This window comes from Gadus chalcogrammus, chromosome 1, assembly GCF_026213295.1.
Source record: "Gadus chalcogrammus isolate NIFS_2021 chromosome 1, NIFS_Gcha_1.0, whole genome shotgun sequence".
Classification (NCBI taxonomy): Eukaryota; Metazoa; Chordata; class Actinopteri; order Gadiformes; family Gadidae; genus Gadus; species Gadus chalcogrammus.
Window position 1 is genome coordinate 10,417,739 of NC_079412.1, and position 24,541 is coordinate 10,442,279.

Genomic DNA, 24,541 nt, shown 5'->3' on the forward strand with positions numbered 1-24,541 from the left:
AACAAGAGCGGTGTGTAGTCTAGTCGCACATTGTTGCAGACCTACAAAGTTGCAACATCGGAGCAACAGATTGATGAGAGGTGGAATTTGGCGCAATCTCTTATCAAACCACAGAAGTTATTGTCCAACAGCATCTGAAGGGAAATGGTAAGATCATTCGATTCTAACCTTTTGTTAGTTAAATTGATGTGATGCATTTTGCATAACATATGCCTGCTAGTTGAGATCATTGTCCTCATAATCTCTCATAATTGAAAAAAAAAAAAACTGCACCGCATTACCTGGGCCTTCCCAAAAAGAGAAATATCATGGGCTATGCATCTTTTATGTTGAACGTCAAATTGTGTCTTTTCATAACTTGTTGCACTTTGTGAGGACAGATAGTCTAATGTAACGACCCATAGACCTGCAGTTTCAGGCATCACATTTTCTATTACGCTGCAAGTTTGGTTGATATATGTGTTTGCTGAAATGATATACTGTATGTTTGAAGGTTTTACTTTTAATTTTTAAATCCTCAGGACTAGGCCTACTATACAATCTTATAAATAAATGATATCTTAATATTCAGAACCAATGAATTCATTCATTCATGTCGTTAATTTGGATCGTTCACACGATTTTTCTTGACGTCGCTTTTAATTTACTTAATAGCAAACAAATCACTCATCTTCTTGCGATAGTAAGCTCCCTCTAAGATAGCCAGGAACCAAATTCTTGACCTGTTGAAACGTGTTAACATAACAGCCCGGGGAGCTTGTATGTAGTGTAGTGTGCGTGTGTAGGCCTCTGAACACACTTATTCTGTATCGGCGATGTGCCCTTAAACATCTATGAACAGCTGTCAATAGGCCTAATAATTCATCAAAACAGCCATAACGACAGTGGTTGATCTTAATCATAAATCAATTTGATACCGATTTTTCTTTGTCTGCAGAGAAATTAATTTGCTAATTTATAATGGCCTAAACATATGATATTCTAGAGTGAATACAATTGTACATTGTTCTGGAACATTGTATTCACTGAGATAGTAGTTGGGCTTTTTTCGGTTTTTAAACATATTTGAATGATGATTCGCTGTATTCAAACAATGCGAGGATATAGGCATATGACATTTAATAATTACCCATTAACAATTAGAGTAAGACGACATTACGACCTGGCTGTCTCCCCCTAGTGGTATGAAAAGATTCCGATTGGCAGTTCACAAACTTATCGATATCAAATGTGATAAAAAGTACATTTGTTTAAAATCTGGTGCCGAATTTTTTCAAATTGATTCAAAATTCCTCGCTCTAATATGATTATACAAAAAATACATGCACACATTTTCACAATTTATTTTGCACTCTTGGTGATTCCAAAGATATCCAATTTACATCATCCCCACTTTGATTATCCAGTTTTGTAGTTTATTTTGCTTGTTTAATCCTTTTGCTCTTAGATTTCAATTCTAATAGGATCAAAATCATTTGTGTTTGTGCGTGCGTGTGCGTGCGTGTGCGTGTGGGTGTGTGTGTGTGGGTGTGTGTGCGTGTGCGTGCGTTCATTTAGAGGGAGTGCATCTCCATCCATGTGGGTCAGGCAGGAGTGCAGACAGGGAACGCGTGCTGGGAGCTCTTCTGCCTGGAGCACGACGTGGGGCCTGACGGGGTGGTCCTGGATGTGCCCCTGCAGGCCAACTCTCGCCAGGACCCCTTCAACACCTTCTTCAACACGGGCAGCTCCGGGCGCCACGTCCCCAGAGCCCTGTACGTGGACCTGGAGCCCACTGTGATAGGTGGGGGGCCTGGTAGTGGGTTATCTACTGTGTGGCCATCTGGGGCATTCAATCAAGTCCTATTATTATGATGAATATTAAATTATACCACTGGAAGCTACATTTGTTAGCCTACTTTTCATCTGCTTGTCTTTGGTAGTAATTATTTTTAGGAATATGTTTAATTCAATCCACAGCATGAGTTGGCTGTTGTTGACTGGTAGGCTATTGGATGGCTTTACAGGTTTTGTGCAATGCCTGAAAGGCAGAAGGTATAACAACATAATCAATTGTTCCTGTGAATTTTTTTTTTCAAGCATAACATTCATATTGTTTGTGAAAACTATTATAATGAACCACTATACAATATTAAAATACTTATAATTTAATATCCATAAATATCCAAGTCGCATCTTTCATTTATTTACTATTAAATCTATATACTGTATTCCTAAAAAGCCCCAATTCAGAAGTAAATCACACATTTGAGTCCCCTCTGGCTTTTCATATGAGGGTTAAATAGTTGTATTTGTTTTGGCCTGGTTAACTGATAATTCTTCAGTGTATATGGGCTACAATATAAAGTGGTGTAGCCATTCTGATCATACAAGGAACCTATCTTCCAGATGAGGTGAGGGTTGGGACATACAGAGACCTTTTCCATCCTGAGCAGCTTATTTCCGGGAAAGAGGATGCAGCCAACAACTACGCCCGTGGCCACTACACTGTTGGCAAGGAGATGATTGACACGGTCATGGAGCGTATCCGTAAAATGGTGAGAAAAAATTGGATTCTCATTGCCTTGTTGGGCATTAATGCTTGCTTTAGTGTGAGACCTCATTTGCCTTTCTATTAGTACACTCTACAGGTAAGTAATGTGTGTGTTTCTTTTCCCCAATTACTGGTTGGTATTTGAATGCAATATACTGTAATGCAATGGAAATAGTGTTGCAAAATGACAGTATGTCACTGTCTGATTTGTAATTTTAATGAACGATCATCTTCCAGACGGATCAGTGCACTGGGCTCCAGGGCTTCCTGGTGTTCCACAGCTTTGGCGGCGGCACCGGCTCTGGCTTCACCTCCCTGCTGATGGAGCGCCTGTCAGTCGACTACGGCAAGAAGTCTAAGCTGGAGTTCGCCATCTACCCGGCCCCCCAGGTGTCCACCGCCGTGGTGGAGCCCTACAACTCCATCCTCACCACGCACACCACCCTGGAGCACACCGACTGCGCCTTCATGGTGGACAACGAGGCCATCTACGACATCTGCCACCGCAACATGGACATTGAGCACCCCAGCTACATCAACCTCAACCGCCTCATCGGGCAGATTGTCTCCTCCATCACCGCCTCGCTGCGTTTCGACGGCGCCCTCAACGTGGACCTGACGGAGTTCCAGACCAACCTGGTGCCGTTTCCCCGCATCCACTTCCCGCTCGTCACCTACTCCCCCATCATCTCCGCCGAGAAGGCCTACCACGAGCAGCTCACCGTGCTGGAGATCACCAGCTCCTGCTTCGAGCCGGCCAATCAGATGGTCAAGTGTGACCCCCGCCACGGCATGTACATGGCGTGCTGCATGCTGTACCGCGGCGACGTGGTCCCCAAGGACGTGAACGCAGCCATCGCCAACATCAAGACCCGGCGCTCCATCCAGTTTGTGGATTGGTGCCCCACTGGTTTCAAGGTGAGTATTTTGTTGTGGATCAGCTTTGTTTTGAATCAGTTTTGTGCCCTATGCTGTCAATACGTATCTCTTTGAACCAAATCCTTCTCCCCCTAAAGGTGGGGATTAACTACCAGCCTCCAACTGCAGTGCCTGGGGGCGACCTGGCCACGATCCAGAGGTCTGTGTGTATGCTGAGCAACACCACGGCTATTGCAGAGGCCTGGGCCCGTTTGGACCACAAGTTTGACCTGATGTATTCTAAGCGGGCCTTTGTCCACTGGTACGTGGGCGAGGGCATGGAGGAAGGAGAGTTTACTGAAGCCAGAGAAGATATGGCCTGTCTCGAAAAGGATTATGAGGAGCTAGGCAAAATGAGTACTGACTCGGATGGTGATGAATTGGGTGAAGAGTATTGATCCTTTAGCCCTCAGGCTGTGATTACATGACTGTCTTCTCTTCTACTTTTTATTAGCAATTTAGTATTTTTACTGTTCAAATGTTAATTTGTTCAAACCCTTACTTTGAGTTACATTATAAGTTAATTTAACATATTGAGATTGTTTCCCACTTTCTGTTATACATTGCATAAAAAATTATATTGCTAAAAACACGTGTAAATTAAAAGGGAAATAGGCCTAATGCCACGTTGTGTTTTCTAAAAATACAAAAAACTCCCCGATGTAACCCGATGTTAGTTGTTTATTTTGTGAGAATATTAAATTATAAGACAAAACTGGTTGAAACTGAATGTGAGCAATATTCCAAAGCTAAATTAATTAGTCATAGGTTATTTAAACAACGAGTCCCGGTAGCCATGGAACTGTCACCTGAAAATATCCATCCGCCCAAGTGTAAACATAGGTTACAAAGGAAAATTGTTTGTAGACAGTCAAGTAAATAATTCATCCCTAACCCTAACCCATTGCAAACGGCCCAAAAAATTACTTTGGGCATTGATAAGAGACGTAGTCAATAAAAGACACAATTCATAGTTTTTGTTTCATTAACCATTGCCCTTCATCTCATGAATACAAATCAATTTATTCTGAATATCACTGCGGTGTGTTTTAATAACCTTTATTTCTGCTGATTATTAACAAGTCAAATTGATACGATGCATAACGAACATAGGCTTCTTAATAAACAAAAACAAAAGTCGTTGAGATCAAGACTTTTAAGATGCCAAATTGGACCAAAAAAGACTGACTGCCCTTAGGGGACTATGGTATTGGGTATATTCTTTGAACACACCGCAGATTCAAACCTAAAGGAATTGTAATATTCGGTTCTCCCAAAAGTAAGAAATGACTGGATTTGCATTTTTGTTCCCTATCATCTTGAGTCAATGAAATATCCTATCTGAAGAACACTACTGCTTTAGCTTCACCAAAGAAAAACATTTGCTTATTCCTTCTTGTGTTTGCCAAATCGGGGGGGCTAAAATATGTTGTTTTGTTGAAATTGCAATAAAGAAAACGTTGAATAATATGGTATCTATTTTTTTGAGCGGACGTGCTCACTGCCTTAGAACATTCAGCTCACAGTGCGTGGATGTGTGTGTGAGCAGCTTCTCGTGTTGATGTCTGCTGAGAGATACTGACGGGGGGAAGGTAAAGATTGGAGGGACCCTTTCGGAATAATACGAACGAGTATATACTTTGGAGCAAGTTTTGCTCATCTGGGTCGTCCGCTTTGATCCATAACGATGTCCCGACCTCGGACGGACGAGTTCAAGCCGCCTCCGGAGTGCCCGGTCTTCGAGCCCAGCTGGGAAGAATTCGGCGATCCGTTCGCTTTCATCAACAAAATCCGTCCAATCGCTGAAAAAACTGGCATCTGTAAAGTCCGCCCGCCTCCGGTGAGTAACAGCTACGAACCAGATCGATAACCAGTCCGTGGACGCATTGGGGAAACATTGTGGTACATTTTAGTACACGACCGATAAAGCAAAAGATGGACCAAGGATGAAGGATTTAAAGGGACTTTCAACATGGCGGACGGGCTGTGCTGATTCTTTGTGTTGCTAGCGCTCCTTCTTCAGTCTCTTACCTCTGCTCTCTTGAGGACCACAGGGATGTGAGCGACAGCAAGACCACGAGGATGTGTTGTCGTTGTGATGTTATTGTCGCCTGCATAACATGCAAACACGTCTTAAGTTAGGGCTTCAGTGATGCTGACAAGTCTGGCTAACTAGCAGCAGGCTAACGATAGCAAGTAGCTCAGTAACCTGTCATCATTGAGCACACCGCACATTGACACAGTTGACTATGCGGAAGCCATTCGGCAGCATTTCATACGATTGTGTGCAAATAATCAGTTCATAAATAAAAATAATTAGACGTGAGAGTTTTTCCTGCTTCCCTATTCCAGAAAAAAAGCAGGCATGTATTTTTGGGAACATGGTGTTATGGTGTCCATGATCAATTAAGTGTAAAGTGTGTGACCCATCGGCCTTGGGTCCGCTTCGGTTAGTTATTGGTGTTTTTCTTATTTAAATTCTTTGGTTTTTACTATGGAGTTCTGTCTATTAAGTTGTAAAATATCACAAGAATTAGGACATCCACATGGTGGAACAATTTTGCTTCACTGCTAATGAGCTATAAAAGTTAAAACTTGAGGTGGAATATATGTGTCATCTTCCATTAGATTGATCTAATCTCGAATTAAGGCAATGCCTAATGGCTGTAGTGTATATCAACCAGTGTTGGTCTCTAGTCGTGTTGGGGTGTTGTCCTCCATGTTGGCTTTGTGGAAAGCAGGGCTGTTTGAGTGAGTGTTCCATCTGGCCATTTTGTGTGTCAGTGGGGGATGTTGGCTGGTGAGGTAAAATAACTTTCCTCATGGATGATTGGAGAATTGGCATTATAAAACTGGGCGATTTGTAAAAAGAAATAAAAGAAATTAAATGTTTTCATCTCATACAATTGAGCTTTAATATATCAATTTAGTTCAGCCTCGTTATTAAGATTTTTTTTTTTTTTCTTGCTTAACATGAGGGAACAATTTCAACTATCTTTCTTGTTAGGTGGTTATGTATTTTAGTAATGATTTTGTTGCAACCATTATGTTTGTGTTTTTACTCAAGAGGATTCCATGTCCTTTTTGTGAAAAACCTGTGTCACATTGGTCCAAACTATTTTCAAACGTGCTCTTTGTCATCTGCCCAACAATAGAACTTTGAGGCTGATTAAAAACCAATGCATTTAGTTACGGGTGTGCTGAAAAACTACATGACCTTCAGGTGCTTCCTTGTCCCTTAAATGCAAATTTATTCCTTACTGTTCAGGGATGGCAACCGCCGTTTGCCTGTGACGTAGACAGACTTCACTTTGTTCCTCGGATCCAGAGGCTAAACGAGCTAGAGGTAGGATGTTGTTTAATTGTGAACAAATATTTAAATACTGCATGTTGATGTAGATATTATTTTATGGTGTAATTATTGATGCAATTATTGATAGTATTGAAATTGGCTATAAGATTAGGAAAATGATAAGCAATCAAACATCAAATTTTCATGTGTGTGTGTTTGAAAATATATAATGTTTCTATGTGTGTGTATATGTAATATGATATACAGCACAAGCCTTCATGATCTTTTTTTAATGATTTCTGTTTTCTTAACCTGCTTCGACGTGTCCCTGTTCCCAGGCACAGACCAGAGTGAAGCTCAACTTCTTGGACCAAATCGCCAAATTCTGGGACCTACAGGGATGTCCTTTGAAGATTCCTCACGTGGAGAGGAAGATTTTAGATCTATACCGACTAAACAAGGTGGATATCTAACAAACGTCAGCACAAATAATGACTTTTGTTGTTATTTACCATACATGAGTCATGTGACGCGGTGTCGACTGTCGTCCTCCAGCTGGTGGCAGACGAGGGCGGGTTCGACCTGGTCTGCCGGGACCGGCGCTGGACCAAGATCGCTCTCCAGATGGGCTTCGCCCCGGGCAAGGCCATCGGCTCACACCTACGAGCGCACTACGAGAAGGTCCTTTACCCCTACAATCTGTTCCAGAGCGGGGCAAACCTCCTGGTGAGTGCAATTATGTCCAGGTTGGTTTTAGGTCTTGTGCTAATAACCCCCCACCCCCCTATAAAAGGGTTGTACGTGTGTGTAAAACATCTACCCTAGCTCTCTCTCTCTAACCCTAGCTCTCCCTCTCTCTCTCTCTCTGTCTCTGTCTGTCTGTCTCTGTCTGTCTGTCTCTGTCTCTGTCTCTGTCTGTCTCTCTGTCTCTGTCTGTCTGTCTGTCTGTCTGTCTGTCTGTCTGTCTGTCTGTCTGTCTGTCTGTCTGTCTGTCTGTCTGTCTGTCTGTCTGTCTGTCTGTCTGTCTGTCTCTCTCTGTCTCTCTCTGTCTCTGTCTGTGTCTCTCTCTCTCTGTCTCTGTCTCTGTCTCTGTCTAGCTCTCTCTCTCTCTCTCTCTCTCTTTAGCCCTAGCTCTCTCTCTCTCTAACCCTAGCTCTCTCTCTCCTCAGGCCTCAGAGCCAGCTGCCAAAGTGACGCGTTTGGATGCTGATCCCGAATATGAAAAGGTATGTTTGAATAAGGAGATCTGTAATACTATGATTAACACTTTCTTTTACTGCAGCGTGGGTGCTGTTCTGTATCTTCCCAAACAAATGTGGGTTGCAATATTTGTCCTGGTCGTAAACCATGTGACGTTTAAAATGTTTCAGAAAATATCTTAAAATACCAGATAGTTACCAGTTAACAATATAAGACATGATGGACAAAATGACAAGCTACAATATTGAAGCCTTATGCCAAAGTCAACCTTCATTTTGTTGTCTTTCTTTTTCTTTGCTGTTCATGGGTGACATGACCTTAAGTCGTCGAGTTGCTCTGTATCATTTATTGTCTGTCTGTGGTCTATGTAAATCTGTTCAAAGGCGAGACAGCATGACAGCCCTCCACCCCCTCTATCAGCCAGGGGTCTACACTAACTGTTATGTTCCGTTGCTACTGTTATCAGAGATGCACATCCGGTTACATCTGTTCCCCTCCTGGCCTCAAAGGGAAGCCGGCCCCACTGCTAGTGGAGCGCAGTGATAATTTCCTCATGCCTGTCACTCACACGGCAGCCACCCACGTGCTCGTGTTTACCATCATCCAGAAATCTTTCCGTCCTTACACTTTCGCTATCACAGACGCATTTTAGGTATAACATGCGCATAACTCAACAAAAACCTTTCAAAATGAAATTGATCACACTTTAGACATTTTCACACTTTTCCCAATTCAATATACTAGACATATCCTGCTCTCTCCAATTAGATAATTGGAGTGGATAAATAAAAAGGTGTGGGTATCAATAGTTCCCCTGACGTATGTCATGTGACGCCTATGTGTTGCAGTACATGCTAAAGCCCACCCTGGCGGCGGACAGCCAGGCCTCCAAGGATCTCATGGCCCACGACGCGCCCCCGAGAGACCCCCAGCAGCCTGAGAGGGGCTGCCCCAACGCCTACGGAGCCAAGCACTTGAAATCGGAGGTAGGGCTTCCTCCACAGAGCAACACTGCCAGCTGTCAGACAAAGACGAGCCACTCGGCCACGGCCTGATCTCCCTTTGTCCACGGTGTAATATTGTATTTGTAGCCCATGTATGTTTCGATATCGGATCCAAAACATCCACAATAAGTATTTTTAAACAGGTTATTTCTGAAATGGGCTGTGGTGTGTTTGTTTGCGCAGGGTGTTCAGATGAAGACCGAACCAGGCGAGGGTTGTGACAACAGGCCTAACCTACGGCGGAGGATGGGTTCCTTTGTTGCCAAACCGGAACCTGGTAGGACATGTTGCACCGCCTGCCGTCGCTAACTCGTGCCTCTGTCTGCCACCGTGCTTTTATTTGATCCTTTTGTGATGCCTACCGTCCCTGTCGCTCCGCAGAGAAAGAGCATGCTATTACTGTGAAACAAGAGCCAGTGGAAGTAAAAGAGCCAGTGATTGAAGCAGATAAAATAAAGTCCCGCTACAAGAAAAACCTACCTCCGGTTCCTCTGATTCCCCCCAGCCCGGTAAGTGGATACACTGTCCTACCATTAAAAGCCTCACTGCGTTCCGTCTACCGGATGCATGCATAAAGTTCCCCCAGTGTGACCCAGAACACTCAACGACCCGTCCATAATCATCATACATCCATTCATTCGTTCCAAATCCATGCGTGTGTGAGTGTTGATGTGTGTTTGTGTGTGTCTCATGGTCACCTGTTTTATACCCGCGGCACCAACCAAAGGGACGCGTCCACCCCGTGCAGGTGGACCTGGTGGTGTGTCTGGTGTGCGGCAGCGGGGCGGACGAAGACCGCCTGCTGCTCTGTGACGGCTGCGACGACAGCTACCATACCTTCTGCCTCATCCCCTCCCTCCAGGATGTACCCAAGGGAGACTGGAGGTGCCCCAAATGTCTGGCTCAGGTGAGATCACCGTTTCTCTAGTCCTCGCCAACTCCCACCCCCGGGGGACAAGCCCGGGGGTGGGACAAGTGGGAGGAGACTTGCTTTACGTCCATGCGGGTTGACGTGTGGCAGGGTGTGGGAGGGTGGAACGTCAACGCAATGAAGTCAATAGTGGAGCAGCTAGGGAAATCTTAAGTGCGACCAGGTTTCAGGTTTCCACATCAAGTTGATGTGCCTGCAAGAAGGCTTTAGGAAGGAAAAAGAGGGTTTAGTTTGGAACTAGCTCGCATGTTTTATAATATCCACAAAGTATATCACATCACAGTCATGGTGGACTTTTAAACGAATCAACACAATGTATCACAAGTGTTTACTTTTTATTTCCCTTGGCAGGAATGCAGCAAACCTCAGGAGGCCTTTGGCTTCGAGCAGGCGTACAGGGACTACTCGCTGCGTGCGTTCGGGCAAATGGCAGACGCCTTCAAGTCAGACTACTTCAACATGCCCGTGCACGTGAGTAGAAGATAAGAAGATTGGATTTTTGTTGTTCGCTTTTATTATTCTGCTGTTGAAGTCGGCCTCTGAGCACGTTGTGTTTGCGTTGCTTTGTTTGTGGACAGATGGTGCCGACAGAGCTGGTGGAGAAGGAGTTCTGGCGCCTGGTGGGCGCAATCGAGGAGGACGTGACCGTGGAGTACGGCGCCGACATCGCCTCCAAGGAGTTTGGGAGCGGGTTCCCCATCCCCAACGGGCGCTTCAAGGTGTCCCCAGCAGACGAGGTAGGCCAGCCCGCAGTGCTGTCTCGTGATGCTCTGACGGCCCATCCAATATTTACCCTTCCATAAATATGCATGTTTACTCGCTTTCAGAAATACCTCAAGTGTGGATGGAACCTCAACAACATGGCGATGATGGACCCGTCGGTGCTGACGCACGTCACCGCCGACATCTGCGGCATGACGCTGCCCTGGCTCTACGTGGGCATGTGCTTCTCCTCCTTCTGCTGGCACATCGAGGACCACTGGAGCTACTCCATCAACTACCTGCACTGGTAACAAACGCACGCACACACACACTTCCTGCTTTTAGTTAAAAGGGAAGAAAGTAGTTTAGATCATTAAACACGATAACAGCATGAAGACCAGTGGTAAGCAAGGTTGGTCGTAATTAATTCACAGTGGATGGACAGGTAGTCTGAGATTAAATCCCTTCCTTAAACGCTTCCTACATCGCCTTTTTTTGTTTGCTTTCATTTCGTGCTCGAGACATTAAAGTATCCCTCCTACGCTGTGCAATGTTCCACTCTGTGGCCACTGCCGAGGTGCCATGAGCAGCAGGAAATGGAACAGAATAAAGAAGTTAGATGATCACTGTGGTGAACAGTGCTCAGTGCCTGAGTAACAATCTCAGGCAAGAAGCGTCCAAAGAGTCCAATCAGGGTTATTATTATATATACCCTGGCGATCAGTATATACTACTGATCGCAGTAGGAGAGGTTTCAGGGTTAACCAATCAACTTCAAGAAATTTACGGGGATAATCATTTAGTAAAGAGTGAACATTTTGTTTAAAATACTAACAAATCATAAAAGAATTGATATCATTGAATATTATTAAATGCTATAAGAACTGAATATTACTTGGTCTAATTTGTGCTATAATCTCACAGCAGCGTGTTCCGTCCAACATTATTATCTATAATAATATCACAATCCAGATCTTAACCACAACGCTCTTCCTATTCCTTACGAGTACACAGATTATTTGCAATTTACTTTAAAGACGCATTGTCAAAACAGACAATGCGAGTGAGTTTAAACTTCTTTGTCTATTCAAGCTTCTTCGGCAAAGCAGGACTTGGAACATATCTGGGAGTTTGCAGTCTTATTATGAATATGTTGAAGGAGGCAGAGCGCTATTCAGACGGAAGCTATCGGAGCTCTGTTTATAGATAAAGTCCTGATAGTAAGTTAGTTCAAATCGCGCTAATAGTAGGAAAAACAAATCATCGATCATCCCTTCATTTGCCAATACACAAAGCCTAGCTTAAAAAGTCTATGAAGTGAAAAGATGCAGTGGAACTTTAATTGTGTTCCTCAATTTAAAGGGGAGAACCCAAGACGTGGTATGGTGCGCCGGGCTCCGCTGCTGAGCAGCTGGAAGCGGTGATGAAGAAGCTTGCCCCGGAGCTGTTCGACTCCCAGCCCGACCTCCTGCACCAGCTGGTCACCATCATGAACCCCAACACCCTCATGGCCCACGGGGTCCCGGTACGTCACCACTCCAAGGCTTCCCCGTCGGCAGCCGCCCCGACGGCTGAAGAGCAGGAAATAATGCTTCTGTCTCCCTCTAGATCTACAGGACAAACCAGTGTGCCGGGGAGTTTGTGGTCACTTTTCCCAGGGCCTACCACAGTGGCTTCAACCAGGGCTTCAACTTTGCCGAGGCGGTCAACTTCTGCACCACGGACTGGGTAGGTCCATGTCGAAACACTGTCTCCCGTCTCCTCCTCCTTCACTCACTTCGACATGGGACCTGACCGGGACGACCTTTAACCTCCCCCCCCCCCCCCCCCAGATGCCTCTGGGCCGACAGTGTGTGGACCACTACCGCCTGCTGAACCGCTACAACGTCTTCTCCCACGACGAGATGGTCTGCAACATGGCCTCCAAGGCGGGCACGCTGGACGTGGTGCTGGCGTCGGCGGTGCACCGCGACATGGCCCTCATGATCCGCGAGGAGAAGGTGCTGAGGGACGCGGTCAAGAAACTGGTGAGGCCTTTCTGCCGACCGCCCCCAGGGCGGGCGCGCCGAGCCGCCACCCGACGGGAGGGCTCCGGTTGCGAATAATGTTAGTCCTCTGTCGTCTGGCGTCCTCAGGGAGTGTCGCGGTGCCAGGAGTCCAAGTACGACCACCTGCAGGACGACGAGCGCCAGTGCGTCAAGTGCCGGACCACCTGCTACCTGTCTGCGGTCACCTGCCCCTGCAGCCCGGGGGTCCTCGCCTGCCTGCACCACATCCACGACCTCTGCCCGTGTCCCGTCTCCAACTACACACTGAAGTAAGTCCGCCGCACGGTAGGGTGCCACCGTATGTTCTTCAATTATTATTACCATTGTCTCCTCCTACTAACACAACCTTTGAACAGCGATTGGTCTGTGTGTTTACTGTATGTCAAATGATGAGAGGTAGGTATCCTACCTCTTTCTAAATTGTGAACCACAGACAAGAACACAAGTCTGTCAACATTTCGATGTTGCAATGTCCCCCCCCCCCTCATATACACACAGTAGCGTACCGTGGGGTTTACGTCAGGGGCTTCAGTAACGAGCTCCACCAATGCCCAACCCCCAAACACTCGCATGCAAACCAATTTCATATTAGGTGCCGTTGCAGCCAACACAGCCAAATATGTGCATCACACTATGTGCTACTGCATAACGTCAACAACAAGACAGTTGATCTTCAACAACAGCGCACACGCACACGCACACCACCGTACATTACCCTAGCTACACTAATGCAGCATCACCATCAGATCTTTCATTATGTCACTCCGCAACCACATTGCACAACACACATGACACACGAACAACATTTCACAGTTAATGTTATAATGTTGACCGGATGCTGTCGCAACTTAAACTCAATGCTAAATATTTTAAAAAAGCTATTCCAGACAAAATATTAAGCCCAGGATTAGTTGAGAACGGGTTCATGAGAGCGTCATCAACACTGAAACACAGCATTACCGTTTAGCCTACTGCCCAAATTCCAGCAATATATTTGTGTTTCCAACCATTTAAAAAAATGCTTTATAAACTGAACTACCACAACAACATTATTGCTCCTCCTACACAGTACCAGAAACACTCACCCATCACTTGTAGAGGAAATCAATCCTCCCATCCTTTCGGAGGAAGCGTTCAATGACCTCCTCATGCAGACGGGCCTCCTGTTTTAGTTTAATCTGCAGATCCTTCTCGAGGGCAATAGATGCCAGTATAGCGAGTCGGGTCTGTCTGGTTGCATTCCTCGAGTACGTTTTATGCGCTTGAGAGCTGAGAAAGATTGTTGGAGATGAACTCTGTCTTCTCGCCAAACGATCGCCTTGAAAAAGGCAGACGAAGGAGACAGTCCAAAAACCAAGTGGAATCTAGATGGAAAAAGTGTGTAGTTCAAAACCTGAGCAGCTTTTACGTCTTCGACACCTACAGAGTTTGTAACGTACGATCATTCAAAACCCCCATGTTATTTTCCATGGACATTTAAACATGGAACCAAGAGCCTCTGAGGCAGGACTTATTCTTCAGCGGTCTATACTTCTAGTGCTATACGGTCTATCCTTCTAGTGCTATACGGTCTATACTTCTAGTGCTATACAGTCTATACTTCTAGTGCTATACGGTCTATACTTCTAGTGCTATACGGTCTATACTTCTAGTGCTATACGGTCTATACTTCTAGTGCTATACGGTCTATACTTCTACATGGCCCCACCGGTCCATGTGGCTGTGATGTGTTATTCAGCCGAGCTCAGCCTTACAAAAACATTCTGGCATTATATTGTAACGTTCTTTAAGAATTATGGCAATTAAGATGCGTTCAGAGTTCAGACACGCCTCACCCTGAGAAAAGACGGATGAATTGGAGATGAGTTTATGCTCCGCCCTTTCACCAACATATCTTATTCATTCAGACGATTCAATTATAATGGAGATTCAGTTTTTAATCCAGGTGTAAAATACTGTCGCGAATAGTTTGCAGATGAGGCGGACTATGATCATTTGGTGCGCAGTCTTTAATGCATCCATGTTTAGGGGAAGTTATTCTTTGAGGTAATTTTCCTGTTGGATGATTAAAAGTAGGGTCACTCTTACGAAGAAATTTCACATTCAAAACGAAACTAACGATTGGGCAAGTGTACACGTCATGTTATCAGAGGCAGCCTATATTCACGTACCACAGACTTGTTGGCGGTTTTTAATACGATTTAATTGTGCAGCCCTGCCTCGTATAGGGGGCCCTTCAGTGTGTAGAGCGGCAGCATCACACAGGATGTGCAGAGAGCGTCTCTTGTGCTGTTTGTTGAGGTTATATCTCCCTTCTCCTCTCGCAGTTACAGGTTCACACTGGACGACCTTTACCCCATGATGACGGCGGTCAAACACCGAGCAGAGCTGTACGACGATTGGGCCTCTCGCGTGGCCGAGACACTCGACGCCAGGCTGGAGAAGAAGAAGGGTGAGGACACGCCGGCCCTCGCTGATCTGCCATTCTCCGTTACAATTTTTTTTATTCCCTCAAGGCTGCGTTGAGTTTGATATCAAGTCTTGAAAGCAGAGTGAGTCATCGGTGTGGTCCATTGTCCTTTTTCTTTTTATCTTTTAGGTCTGAGCGTCTTTCGCTCCCTCGTCTCTGAGTCGGACTCAAACATCTTCCCCGACAACGACCTCCTCTTCAGGCTGCGGCTGGTCACCAAGGACGCAGAGAAATGCTCCTCGGTGGCACAGCAGCTTCTGGGCGGCAAGCGGCAGACCAGGTGCCGTTGGAAACACTACCATCGCCACCACCATAACACCCCCACCATAACACCCCCACCATAACACCCCCACCATTCCACCAGCATGACACCGCCACACCCTTAACACACCGCAAGGGAACCCTCCAGTGTTCCTGGTATCGAGTAGCCTGCACAATGACTCCCTGGCTTGACGTGTTGCTTTGCGTTGTCCTCATGGGTTATCTAGGTTTCGGTGTGGGGGTAAATCCCAGAGTCTGCTGACGGTGGAGGAGCTGAGGTCGTTTGTGAGACAGCTATACAACCTTCCCTGTAGCCTCACCCAAGCACCGCTGCTAAAGGTAGGCAGGGCCTCCTCCAGTCTGTCAGGACGCACAGGATAAGGTTTCATTTGATTATGGTGGTTATGATGCATGCACATCTCACTCTTGGCCACCTCCGTGTCTGTTCTTAGAAACTCCTGAACGACATCGAGGACTTCCAGCAGCACAGCGAGAAGGTCCTCTCCGAGGCCGTGTCCAGCGTGGTGGAGATCCAGGGCCTGCTGGACGTCAGCTTCGACTTCGACGTGGAGCTGCCGGAGCTGCCCTGTCTGCGGGTGAAGCTGGAGCATGCGCGCTGGCTGGAGGGGGTGCAGCAGGCCACCGGCCAGCCCTCCACCCTCACCCTGGAGGCCATGAGGAGGCTTATCGACCAGGGGCTGGGCCTGGCCCCCCACCCATCGGTGGAGAAGGCCATGGCCCGCCTGCAGGAGCTGCTCAGCGTGGCTGAACACTGGGAGGACAAGGCGGGCAGCCTCCTCAGAGCCAGGTGAGAGCACTGGCACTCGGTCTACCGTCGCTGAGGGTGCGGTCTCTAGTCTGAAGAGGTCCAGTAATGCACCACGAGACGAGGAGATGGATTAACAAAATGGGTTACCACTTTTATCGTAACCTTTTTTTATTTTTTACTGGTTTATGTGATACGTCAGTACCCCTGATTTTGCTTCATTGTAATTCCAGCGAAAGCAAAACGCTGCCGCTAGAGTATTCAACAAGACCAACAAAAAGTGAGCATGCAAATGTAGTTCTGCCCTTGTCTCCTTGGTGCGAACACAGTGCACCACTGTCAAGAGCACTGTCACAAGAGCTGTACAATGGCATGGCTCTCTGGTTTTTGCATTTGTGCCTTTCACGCATCAACAGATAAACACCCTGTTTTGAGGGGCCAGACCTTTTTGTGTCCTCCATCTATACTTATATATAGATACTTATTCTACTTTTATTGCCATGTCCCATCACTAGCGGGATGGTAATAATTTTGAAGATAACCGTTATTCACCTACTTTCTCTGGCATTTTATTCTCCAAGGATTGACAAAGGCTCCTTAGGGTTTATAATTCAAATCCTCCACCTCAAACTGATGAGGAAAAGAGTACATGTGCATGAATAAAACCTTTTATCATAACCTAAGGAAGCCCCCAGCAGCCAAGGGCACCTCTCACGCAAAAGTAGTCCTGTACATAGTGTTGCATGCGTGCAAAAAGGAATGACGCTACTGTCTTTACGTGCATCAAACAGGACCGATGACTGCAGGTTTGTTTTGTTTCTTACGCCTTTGCCTTGCTCCGTCAGTCCCCCCCACCCCATAGAGACCCTCAGCGCTGCGGCTGAGAAGGCGTCTGCCATCCCGGCTCAGCTGCCCAACTGTCTCCTGCTCAAGGCCTCAATCAGGACCGCCAGAGAGTGGCTGCAGGAGGCGGAGGAGCAGCAGGTCAGGACACGCGTGTCAAGAAAGCACCCGCTATCTGTGTTGGTAGGATGCGCTGCAGATTGTGACTCTCGGCCGTTGTCCTTCAGGCTGGAGGCACCGTGCCCACGGCAGACGCGCTGGCCGACATGGTGCTCCGGGGCCAGGCCATCCAGGTCCATCTGGAGCCCCTGGAGAGATTCAGGTCCTTGTCGGCAGAAGTGCAGGAATGGAAGGAGTCGGCGGCCTCCATGCTTCTGAAGAAAGACTCCCCCTTCACTCTACTGGAGGTCAGTAAATGGTTTTAATACGACCCCTGGTCTAGCTCCGATGTTAACTTGGCTTCAGCATGTTCGCACCAAAGTCTCCAAAAAGATGATCATTTATTATTTTGGATCCTAGATTCTATGTCCGAGATTTGAGGTCGGAAGCGTAGGTTCTCCGAAGAGGAAGCCCAAGAAGGCTTCCCAGCAGCCTGGCAAGAAGAAAACGGTACCGCTTGACTCTCTGGCTGACATCGAGAAAGCTCTGTCAGAGTCCAAGGATTCATCCTCTGCTGTAAGTTCACTCACTTCCCCATCTCCTGGCATGAAGGCATGTTCGTGGTCCCTCTATGGATCCAGTCCTGTTCATGAGGCGCGACTGGTTAATGAGCGTGGGCCTCTTCCCCAGGCCGCCACCCTGGAGGAGCTGCGCCTCCGGGAGATGGACGCCCTCGCCGCTCTCCGGGCGCACAACGAGTCCAAGCTGCTGCCCTCGGGCGACTGCATGGAGCTCACGGTGTGCCTGTGTCACAAGACGCCCATGGGCGCCATGCTGCAGTGCGAGCTCTGCCGCGACGCCTTCCACAGCGTGTGCGTGCGGGACCCGGGCGGGAGCCCCGCGGAGCGGCCGTGGCTCTGTCCGCCCTGCCGCCGCTCGGAGGCGCCGCCCATGGCCGAGGTCCTCTCCCTGCTGGCGGCGCTGGAGCGCACGCGGGTGCGCCTGCCCGAGGCCGACGCCCTCCACTTCCTGGTGGAGCGGGCGGTGAGCTGGCAGCACCGAGCGCGGCAGACCTCGGACGAGCTCCGCCTCCAAGAGATGCAGGAGGGCCCCGGGACTCCGCCCGTCCTGACCCGCTGGGCCTCGGGGAGCACCACGGCCGACAGCAACGCCCAGGTCTGTGGGGGCCACGCGCCCTCTTGTCAGGGGCCCTGGCTTTGAGTGGGGGTGTGTGTGTGACGCTTAACCGATGACGTTGTCGTCTTTCCTCACCCAGGCTCCGTACCTCACGCCCGAGTGGAACAAGACCAGCCTCCCGCAGACGGTCTTCTACACGGAGCAGAAGTGCATCCCCCTGCAGGGTGAGCGCTAGTGGCCCCCTGCTGCATTCCTCCCCCCTTTTTCGGAAGAAGGGAACCGCGGTGTGAGGCTCCTCATTAATATGGTAACACGGTCGCCCCGTTTCAGGTCTGAGTAGGGAGCTGGAGGAGCTGATGGTGGAGGGCCTTCTGCTGCCGGTGTCGCTGCCCGAGACCCAGGACCTCTACCACGTCCTGCTGCAACGGCCCCTGAGCCCGCCCCCGGCCGGGTGCCTGTCTCCACCGCTGGACGACTCCAGCGACTGCACCGAACACCTCCAGCTCAGCAGCCAGGAGAAGACTCTGTCGTGGGCCGAGGTAAGGCCACCGGTTCCCCCCCGAGATCAGGCACCAAAGATAAACAGCTCAATAAACCTCCCCCGTCCTTTTACAAACACGGGAGCGTGCCGCCTTTAACCTCTCCGCCCGTTTCAGGACGAGGACGGCAGCGCGCTCAGCGCCTCCGAGAAGACCGGCAAGCGGCACCTGGCGAGGGAGGGCGTGAAGGCAGAGGGCCGGCCGGGGAAGGACAAGAAGCCCCACTACAAGAGGCAGAAGATGAACAAGGACAAGAGCCTGGAGCGCCGGGCGGCCTCCACCTCCTCGTCCCCGCGCTCAGACTTCTCCCAGTCGGACGACTCGGACGAGGAGATGTCCGAGTGTCCTGCGGAGAGCTGCCAGCAGCCAGAGGGAGACGAGGTAAACAAGCTCAGCGCTGCAGAGATGTTTTGCTGTCCCAGTCTACGTTGGACTCTATGTTTGTTGCAGTCCCAAGGTCAAAGAGCAGATGCATAACATCTCAAGACCACATGCCATTAGGCCCTATGTGATGTTTATGCTGCTCAGTTACAATCACGTGCCCCATTTAGTCCCTGAAATCTCCTCCGATATTTGGGGCTAAATGGGGCTAAAGTCCATTGTTCAGACAACAATGGACATTATAGGTTCTCCTCCCTGGCCCACCTCCAAACCTCTCCTTCATTGGTCATACTCTCCCTCAAATGTGTTTTGTAAAGCTCGCCACTGCTCTCTCTCACCACAGATATTTAAATATGTGGGGAATCTTGGCATCACATGTAGCCAGCACTTCCCCCCTCAGCCTCTAACCATTTTCAAGTGACACGCATTAGGACTCAAATTACCCATGCATTTTTTCAAAGGAGCTAACACACCAAAAATGCCTCATAGCTGAGACGCACAAATCTTGTAGAATGAGAGGGAGATGGCCAATGGTTGTCTCACCGCTTATCTTCGACAGGCTGGCCATCACCTGGCCATCACCACAACCAATCAACAGCTTCATACAATAACTAATTGTCCAATAAACCCCTCAAATGAACACATAAACAACAAGGAGAGAGGGGAAGGATGTAACAAACCCAACAAACAAAACCACAGCCCCTGACGCTGGACAAATGAGTTATTAATGGATGTGTGGGTGTGTCTCCAGGTGGACTGGGTCCAGTGTGACGGGCGCTGTAACCAGTGGTTCCACCAGGTGTGCGTCGGCGTGACGACCGAGCTGGCGGAGAAGGAGGACTACGTTTGCGTGGGCTGTACGATAGACGATGGACACCTGAGGCAATGAGGGGAGATCTTAACGACGTGGACAATTAATGACCTTTTACGAGCCACCTCGTCACACGACTCTCCGTCTGTAACAACGGTGCTATCCTCTCAGATTTGACTCCTACTGGCCGAGAACACAACGGTCCACTTTGTTTTTGTATTTTTACATATATATATATATATATTATATATAGTTCTTTCTTCATATGAAATGTTGTGGTTAACAAAATGATAAAAAAAAAAATACAGGATGTCGTTGTGTGCTGCATGAGATTCCCTCTGTGTGAAGGAGTCTTAACTAAAGTAATGCACCGTGTCAAGATTTTGAAGCATAGTCGAACCTTCTATGGAACCGCGTCGCATGCATAAACACAAAAGGGGTGAAATGTTTAGCGATTTTCATCCCCTTTTCCCTTAAAAAATGAATAATTACTAATGTTTTTGTTTTTTTAACCCCTGGTGTTTAGTACATGCATCTTCTATGATTATTTCTGTTTTTTGTAGAATAGATTTATTTATCTGAGCAATAATGTTTGTCTGATTTGACCTAGCTTGATCCTGCTGGACTGTCGGGGTGCTTTAGCGACGGTGTGTGAGAGTGTATATGTCCGTGTGTGTGAGTGTGATGTACAGAAAAGCTCAAAGTTGGCTGGCAGCTGTGAAGAGATATCTCGGCAGGCTGAAGAAAATAAACTGCATACAGTTACTGCCACAGCATGCGATCTGGTTAAGGGCAGCCTACCCCTTGGGAAAGATTTTCGGTAGTTAAAGACGTTGCGGGTTTTTATCGTGGAATAAACTACGTTTTGTTCTACAAAGTCTTTCAATTGTTTCACTTGATCTTGTGCAAATGTATATGACTGTTCTATTATTTTACAGTCGGCTCTATTCCTACATCTAGAATTCTGACTTTAATCTCAGAATTCTGACACTAAAATCAGAATATAAAGCAAAATAAATTCACATGTGTCCCTAATCCTGTTCCGTACACATCTGTTCCCCTCTTCTTATGTATCCTTAAGACATGATGTGTTTAAATAGGTCGTGATATGATTCCCATCCAATGTCTCCTCCCTCAGAGGCGGGACACGTCCATACCACTTCCAAAATAGGGTGCAAAAATAATTGCACTGCCATCGGGGGGCGGGGTGCTGGGAGGGAGATCCCCTCCCTCGGGCCCCCTCAGTCACTGTTATCATACCTGACCCGTCGCCTGTATCACACAGGTCAGATGCAAGCAGCTCAATAAAACACATTAAACCTACAGGCAGTGTTTAGTGATGTCCACCGACCGGAGTAAGAGGGGCGAGAGAGCGCAGGACGCTGAGGACGAGGACGACCTGGACGCGCTGTTGGCGACTCTGACGGCCGACGAAGTGAAAGAGTTGGAGGGCGAATGCATGGTGATTGATCCCGACCCCGGTGTGCCTGTTGGGCTGCGGCAGAGAAATCAGACCGAGAAGACCCCCTCGATAAGTTATGATAGAAAGGCAATGCTTGACTTCTGTGAGGAAGAGACCAAGAAACTAATTCAGCGGGAATTGTCTATTGAGGTTGGCATTTTGTTGTGTGTTTCGAGCTGAAAGGCTAACCATGTCCCTTAAGATACGTTTTCGATCTTGAGCACAGACATTTGGGGGAAGAGATGCTACACCACTTGTTATATATTATCTAATGTTGGAGCTATCGTCTATTTGCCTCGTATACTGAGGTATTTATTTAGAAATTGAAAGTGGGTATTTGGCCAGGCGCATCTTAAAGGTTGGCCCTTGACTGGCAGGAGCCAGGCTCTGGGATGGATACGTTGGCCTTACTATTAAAAGAAAAGTTGACATTTTATCTACATCCACTAATTTATTACTTCATTATTTTGACATCTATCCTTGATGGGACTGAAATAGTCCGAATTGATTCATGTTGAGAGACTTGCCTGAACCATGTATATACATGTAGCCTGCTATGGCTATGTAAACGTGCAGGGATATGTGAGGAAGATTCATTAATCCCTCGACATATGGCTCCGGTCAGACCATGCTGCCTTTTAAGGTCAAGCCGGGGTTCGCTGAGCTCTATCGTGCTCAGAATGATATTCAATAAAAGCGGCTTTCAATGACTCGGTCTACTAAAAAATGTTTGAACTTATTGAACTATTCCAAAACCTTACTATTGAGTTTAATTTACATTTGTATGTAAAGTTTTCCTTGGACATTGGCTGTACATTGACATACGTTAAATTGTATTGCCAGAGATGCGTGTTATTCTTCTAAATCCTGATCTCTCTCTGAAGGGGGAGCCAAACACTGACGGGGACGGGAGAGGGAGTGAGAGCGGGCCAAAGGGCTGTGGCTCCTCGACTATGCAAGGAGAAGACGCTACAAACACAGCAAAGACGTCTAAAGGCAGAGCAGAGACGCTGCTGAATAAATGAACGAAGTGGGACGTTGATTATAAAAACACCATAGAGGATATCATTGGAGGACATTTTGTGATTTGAGGCCGCTGAGGAAATTAAAATACATTGGGAATAAGAAAAAGCAGAGTGCAAGAGATGAAGCATGAGGGAACGAATGGCACAAGAAAAATAAAATGGAAGCAATGGAAACATAAGTAGACTATAACGTAGGCCTAGCAGAATGACCATATTCACATGACAGGGTGAAACAGGGTGCAGCAGCTATATTTGGATCCCCTTAAGCAATACAGGGAAATGACCTGAGTTGACCTGAGCTGAGTGATGACAAACCAGCCGCCAGCAAGGTCTAAACATACACCCTGCATGTGTTCATACTTTTATACTATGTTTTAACCCCAGTGCATGTACAGTGTGCCTGCAATGGGTTTATTGGCACGCAGAGATGAGCGAACACAGGCCTGTGCAGCCTCATCCGGACACTCTACACCTTACCCTGGTAAAATACAGATTCTAATCTGATTTCCAAATAGAACTGTACAGTAGAGCACAGAACTATGGAAACGTCTCCAATGCTTACTGATCCTACAACCTGCCCCCGACGCGTTTCACTGAGCGGTAATAGATACGAAAGGACTTCATAGGGGACAAGAGATTCAAGAAGGCTTACCGGATCTTCCCATTGATTTCACGATTGATCAACGCAAGACTCCTATAAAGAAAACAAAATGTGTGGGGAATCGTTTCAGGCCCCCTATCCGTCTCCCTCTCTTTCTCCAGTGAAACCACGTTTGTTCGGATGGAACCACCTAATTCTACCAAGACACCATTAGAGATGGACCCTGCTGGAGAATAACATTCCACTGGACTCGACACGACTCAACTTGAAATCGATATATATATGTTCTATATTGTTAAACTTGTTGTTTAATGCCACAAGAACACTTTCAATAAGTGAATTATTAGTGCCAGGTAAATTGGATTTTTCATTTAGTAAAACAAAAATGCTATATATATTTTTAAAGATACTACAAATACATTTTTGGTACCCATCTGACAAGCTGAATGTCTTCAAATCGTATATCCAACTGTTAAAACTGAGATCATGAGGACATTAAATGCAGTGGGGAATGTATTTTGATGTGTAATAAATGTGTTGTAACCGATGATACTCTGAGTGACCTTAGATTATTACCACAATGAATTGGAAATGTTTTTTTATTGCTTAAAGCAAATTCAATTATTTTATCTTGTGTCCACTTTTTACTTACATTTGGGATTTGGCCGAACAAGCTTTCATGTAAAATGACACTTCAGTACATTCTGATACGTCTTTAACTTAATGAATAAATGACAGGTGTACTAAGCGATGAGTTTTAGAATTAGCTAGATTTAGAATTACCACACACTGCCTGTTGACTCAATAAGTCAGGCGTTCCCCTCACATGAATTCAATGTCCATATTTGGCCATTCTAATGAGAAAGTTATGATGTAAGTTCTCCACTGGTCCTTTCAGATATTGGGCTGTGGCCAGTTGGGTGTCTTTTTCTTTAGCTTGGTGCATTGACATTGTAAAAGGCATTGCCAGCAGTCAGTGAAAGAGACCCATAGTAATCTGAACTATGAATACACAGGTTAGAAGAACTGTATTCTCACAGGATCCAACCTTTGTCAGGATAATAGTATACAGTATTCAAGAATACATGTACATAAATTAATATTTTCCCATTGCAAAATTGTTATTCAACAGTGCACCATTAAAGGAAAACACGTAGGATTCAGTTTAGGCATTATACCATTTGATAAAATCCTTGTGTGTGGTTGCCAAAAGTGTGTTTAACACAAATTGTTGAGGTTTCAAATACACATATCTTGAGTTGTCGATAATGAAAAGGCAAGCCTCATTATTATTGCCGTTTCACTAGATAAATTGATCACAATCGCTGAGGTTTGTGTATACATATACAGGACATTGACATGTAGATAAATGTAAAGGTATTTTGAACAAGACAAGGAAGAGGTTAACAATGAATCTAAAACTTGAATAATTGTGTATTATAGTCAAAATGTTAGGGCTCTATTTCAGTGTGCTGTTTCTTTCTCCCTAATGCTGAAGGCTTTATCGATATAATAGGT

At 46.6% G+C, this 24,541-nt stretch overlaps 2 protein-coding genes across 4 annotated transcripts; both read left to right on the forward strand.

The window, feature by feature from the left end:
- The first annotated feature begins 80 nt into the window (after positions 1 to 80).
- Positions 81 to 4,136, forward strand: tuba5 (tubulin alpha 5). Its single transcript, XM_056588430.1, has 5 exons — positions 81 to 147; positions 1,558 to 1,783; positions 2,389 to 2,537; positions 2,771 to 3,451; positions 3,550 to 4,136. Exons 1-5 carry the CDS (start codon positions 145 to 147, stop codon positions 3,847 to 3,849), a joined length of 1,359 nt encoding a protein of 452 aa, XP_056444405.1. The 5' UTR covers positions 81 to 144; the 3' UTR covers positions 3,850 to 4,136.
- Positions 4,137 to 4,944: 808 nt separating this feature from the next.
- Positions 4,945 to 24,393, forward strand: kdm5bb (lysine (K)-specific demethylase 5Bb). 3 transcript variants are annotated; one of them, XM_056588377.1, is made up of 29 exons: positions 4,945 to 5,291; positions 6,720 to 6,797; positions 7,082 to 7,204; positions 7,299 to 7,469; positions 7,913 to 7,969; positions 8,792 to 8,929; positions 9,131 to 9,224; positions 9,329 to 9,456; positions 9,675 to 9,854; positions 10,230 to 10,349; positions 10,457 to 10,615; positions 10,706 to 10,887; positions 11,943 to 12,105; positions 12,189 to 12,308; positions 12,413 to 12,607; positions 12,692 to 12,897; positions 14,956 to 15,080; positions 15,228 to 15,378; positions 15,587 to 15,698; positions 15,812 to 16,167; positions 16,971 to 17,109; positions 17,196 to 17,375; positions 17,488 to 17,643; positions 17,758 to 18,243; positions 18,344 to 18,428; positions 18,535 to 18,743; positions 18,861 to 19,124; positions 19,876 to 21,547; positions 22,282 to 24,393. In XM_056588377.1, the coding sequence occupies exons 1-28, from the start codon at positions 5,139 to 5,141 to the stop codon at positions 20,011 to 20,013; spliced, it is 4,668 nt and encodes a 1,555-aa protein (XP_056444352.1). In that variant the 5' UTR covers positions 4,945 to 5,138; the 3' UTR covers positions 20,014 to 21,547; positions 22,282 to 24,393. The 3 variants fall into 3 exon arrangements, with proteins under 3 accessions (XP_056444352.1, XP_056444361.1, XP_056444357.1); XM_056588386.1 differs by having other exon boundaries at positions 9,696 to 9,854; positions 12,716 to 12,897; positions 22,282 to 24,392; XM_056588382.1 differs by having other exon boundaries at positions 4,946 to 5,291; positions 12,716 to 12,897; positions 22,282 to 24,392.
- Positions 24,394 to 24,541: the final 148 nt, after the last annotated feature.

What these genes read in the sequence shown, in the direction of transcription:
- tuba5 (XM_056588430.1), top strand. An exon ending in CCTGGAGCCCACTGTGATAG is followed by an intron (nt 1,784 to 2,388) that starts GTGGGGGGCCTG and finishes CCTATCTTCCAG; the next exon opens with ATGAGGTGAGGGTTGGGACA. An exon ending in GGTGCCCCACTGGTTTCAAG is followed by an intron (nt 3,452 to 3,549) that starts GTGAGTATTTTG and finishes CTCCCCCTAAAG; the next exon opens with GTGGGGATTAACTACCAGCC.
- kdm5bb (XM_056588377.1), top strand. Translation starts at nt 5,139, where the DNA reads ATGTCCCGACCTCGGACGGACGAGTTCAAGCCGCCTCCGGAGTGCCCG. An exon ending in CTGATCCCGAATATGAAAAG is followed by an intron (nt 7,970 to 8,791) that starts GTATGTTTGAAT and finishes TATGTGTTGCAG; the next exon opens with TACATGCTAAAGCCCACCCT. An exon ending in GGCGGCAAGCGGCAGACCAG is followed by an intron (nt 15,379 to 15,586) that starts GTGCCGTTGGAA and finishes TGGGTTATCTAG; the next exon opens with GTTTCGGTGTGGGGGTAAAT.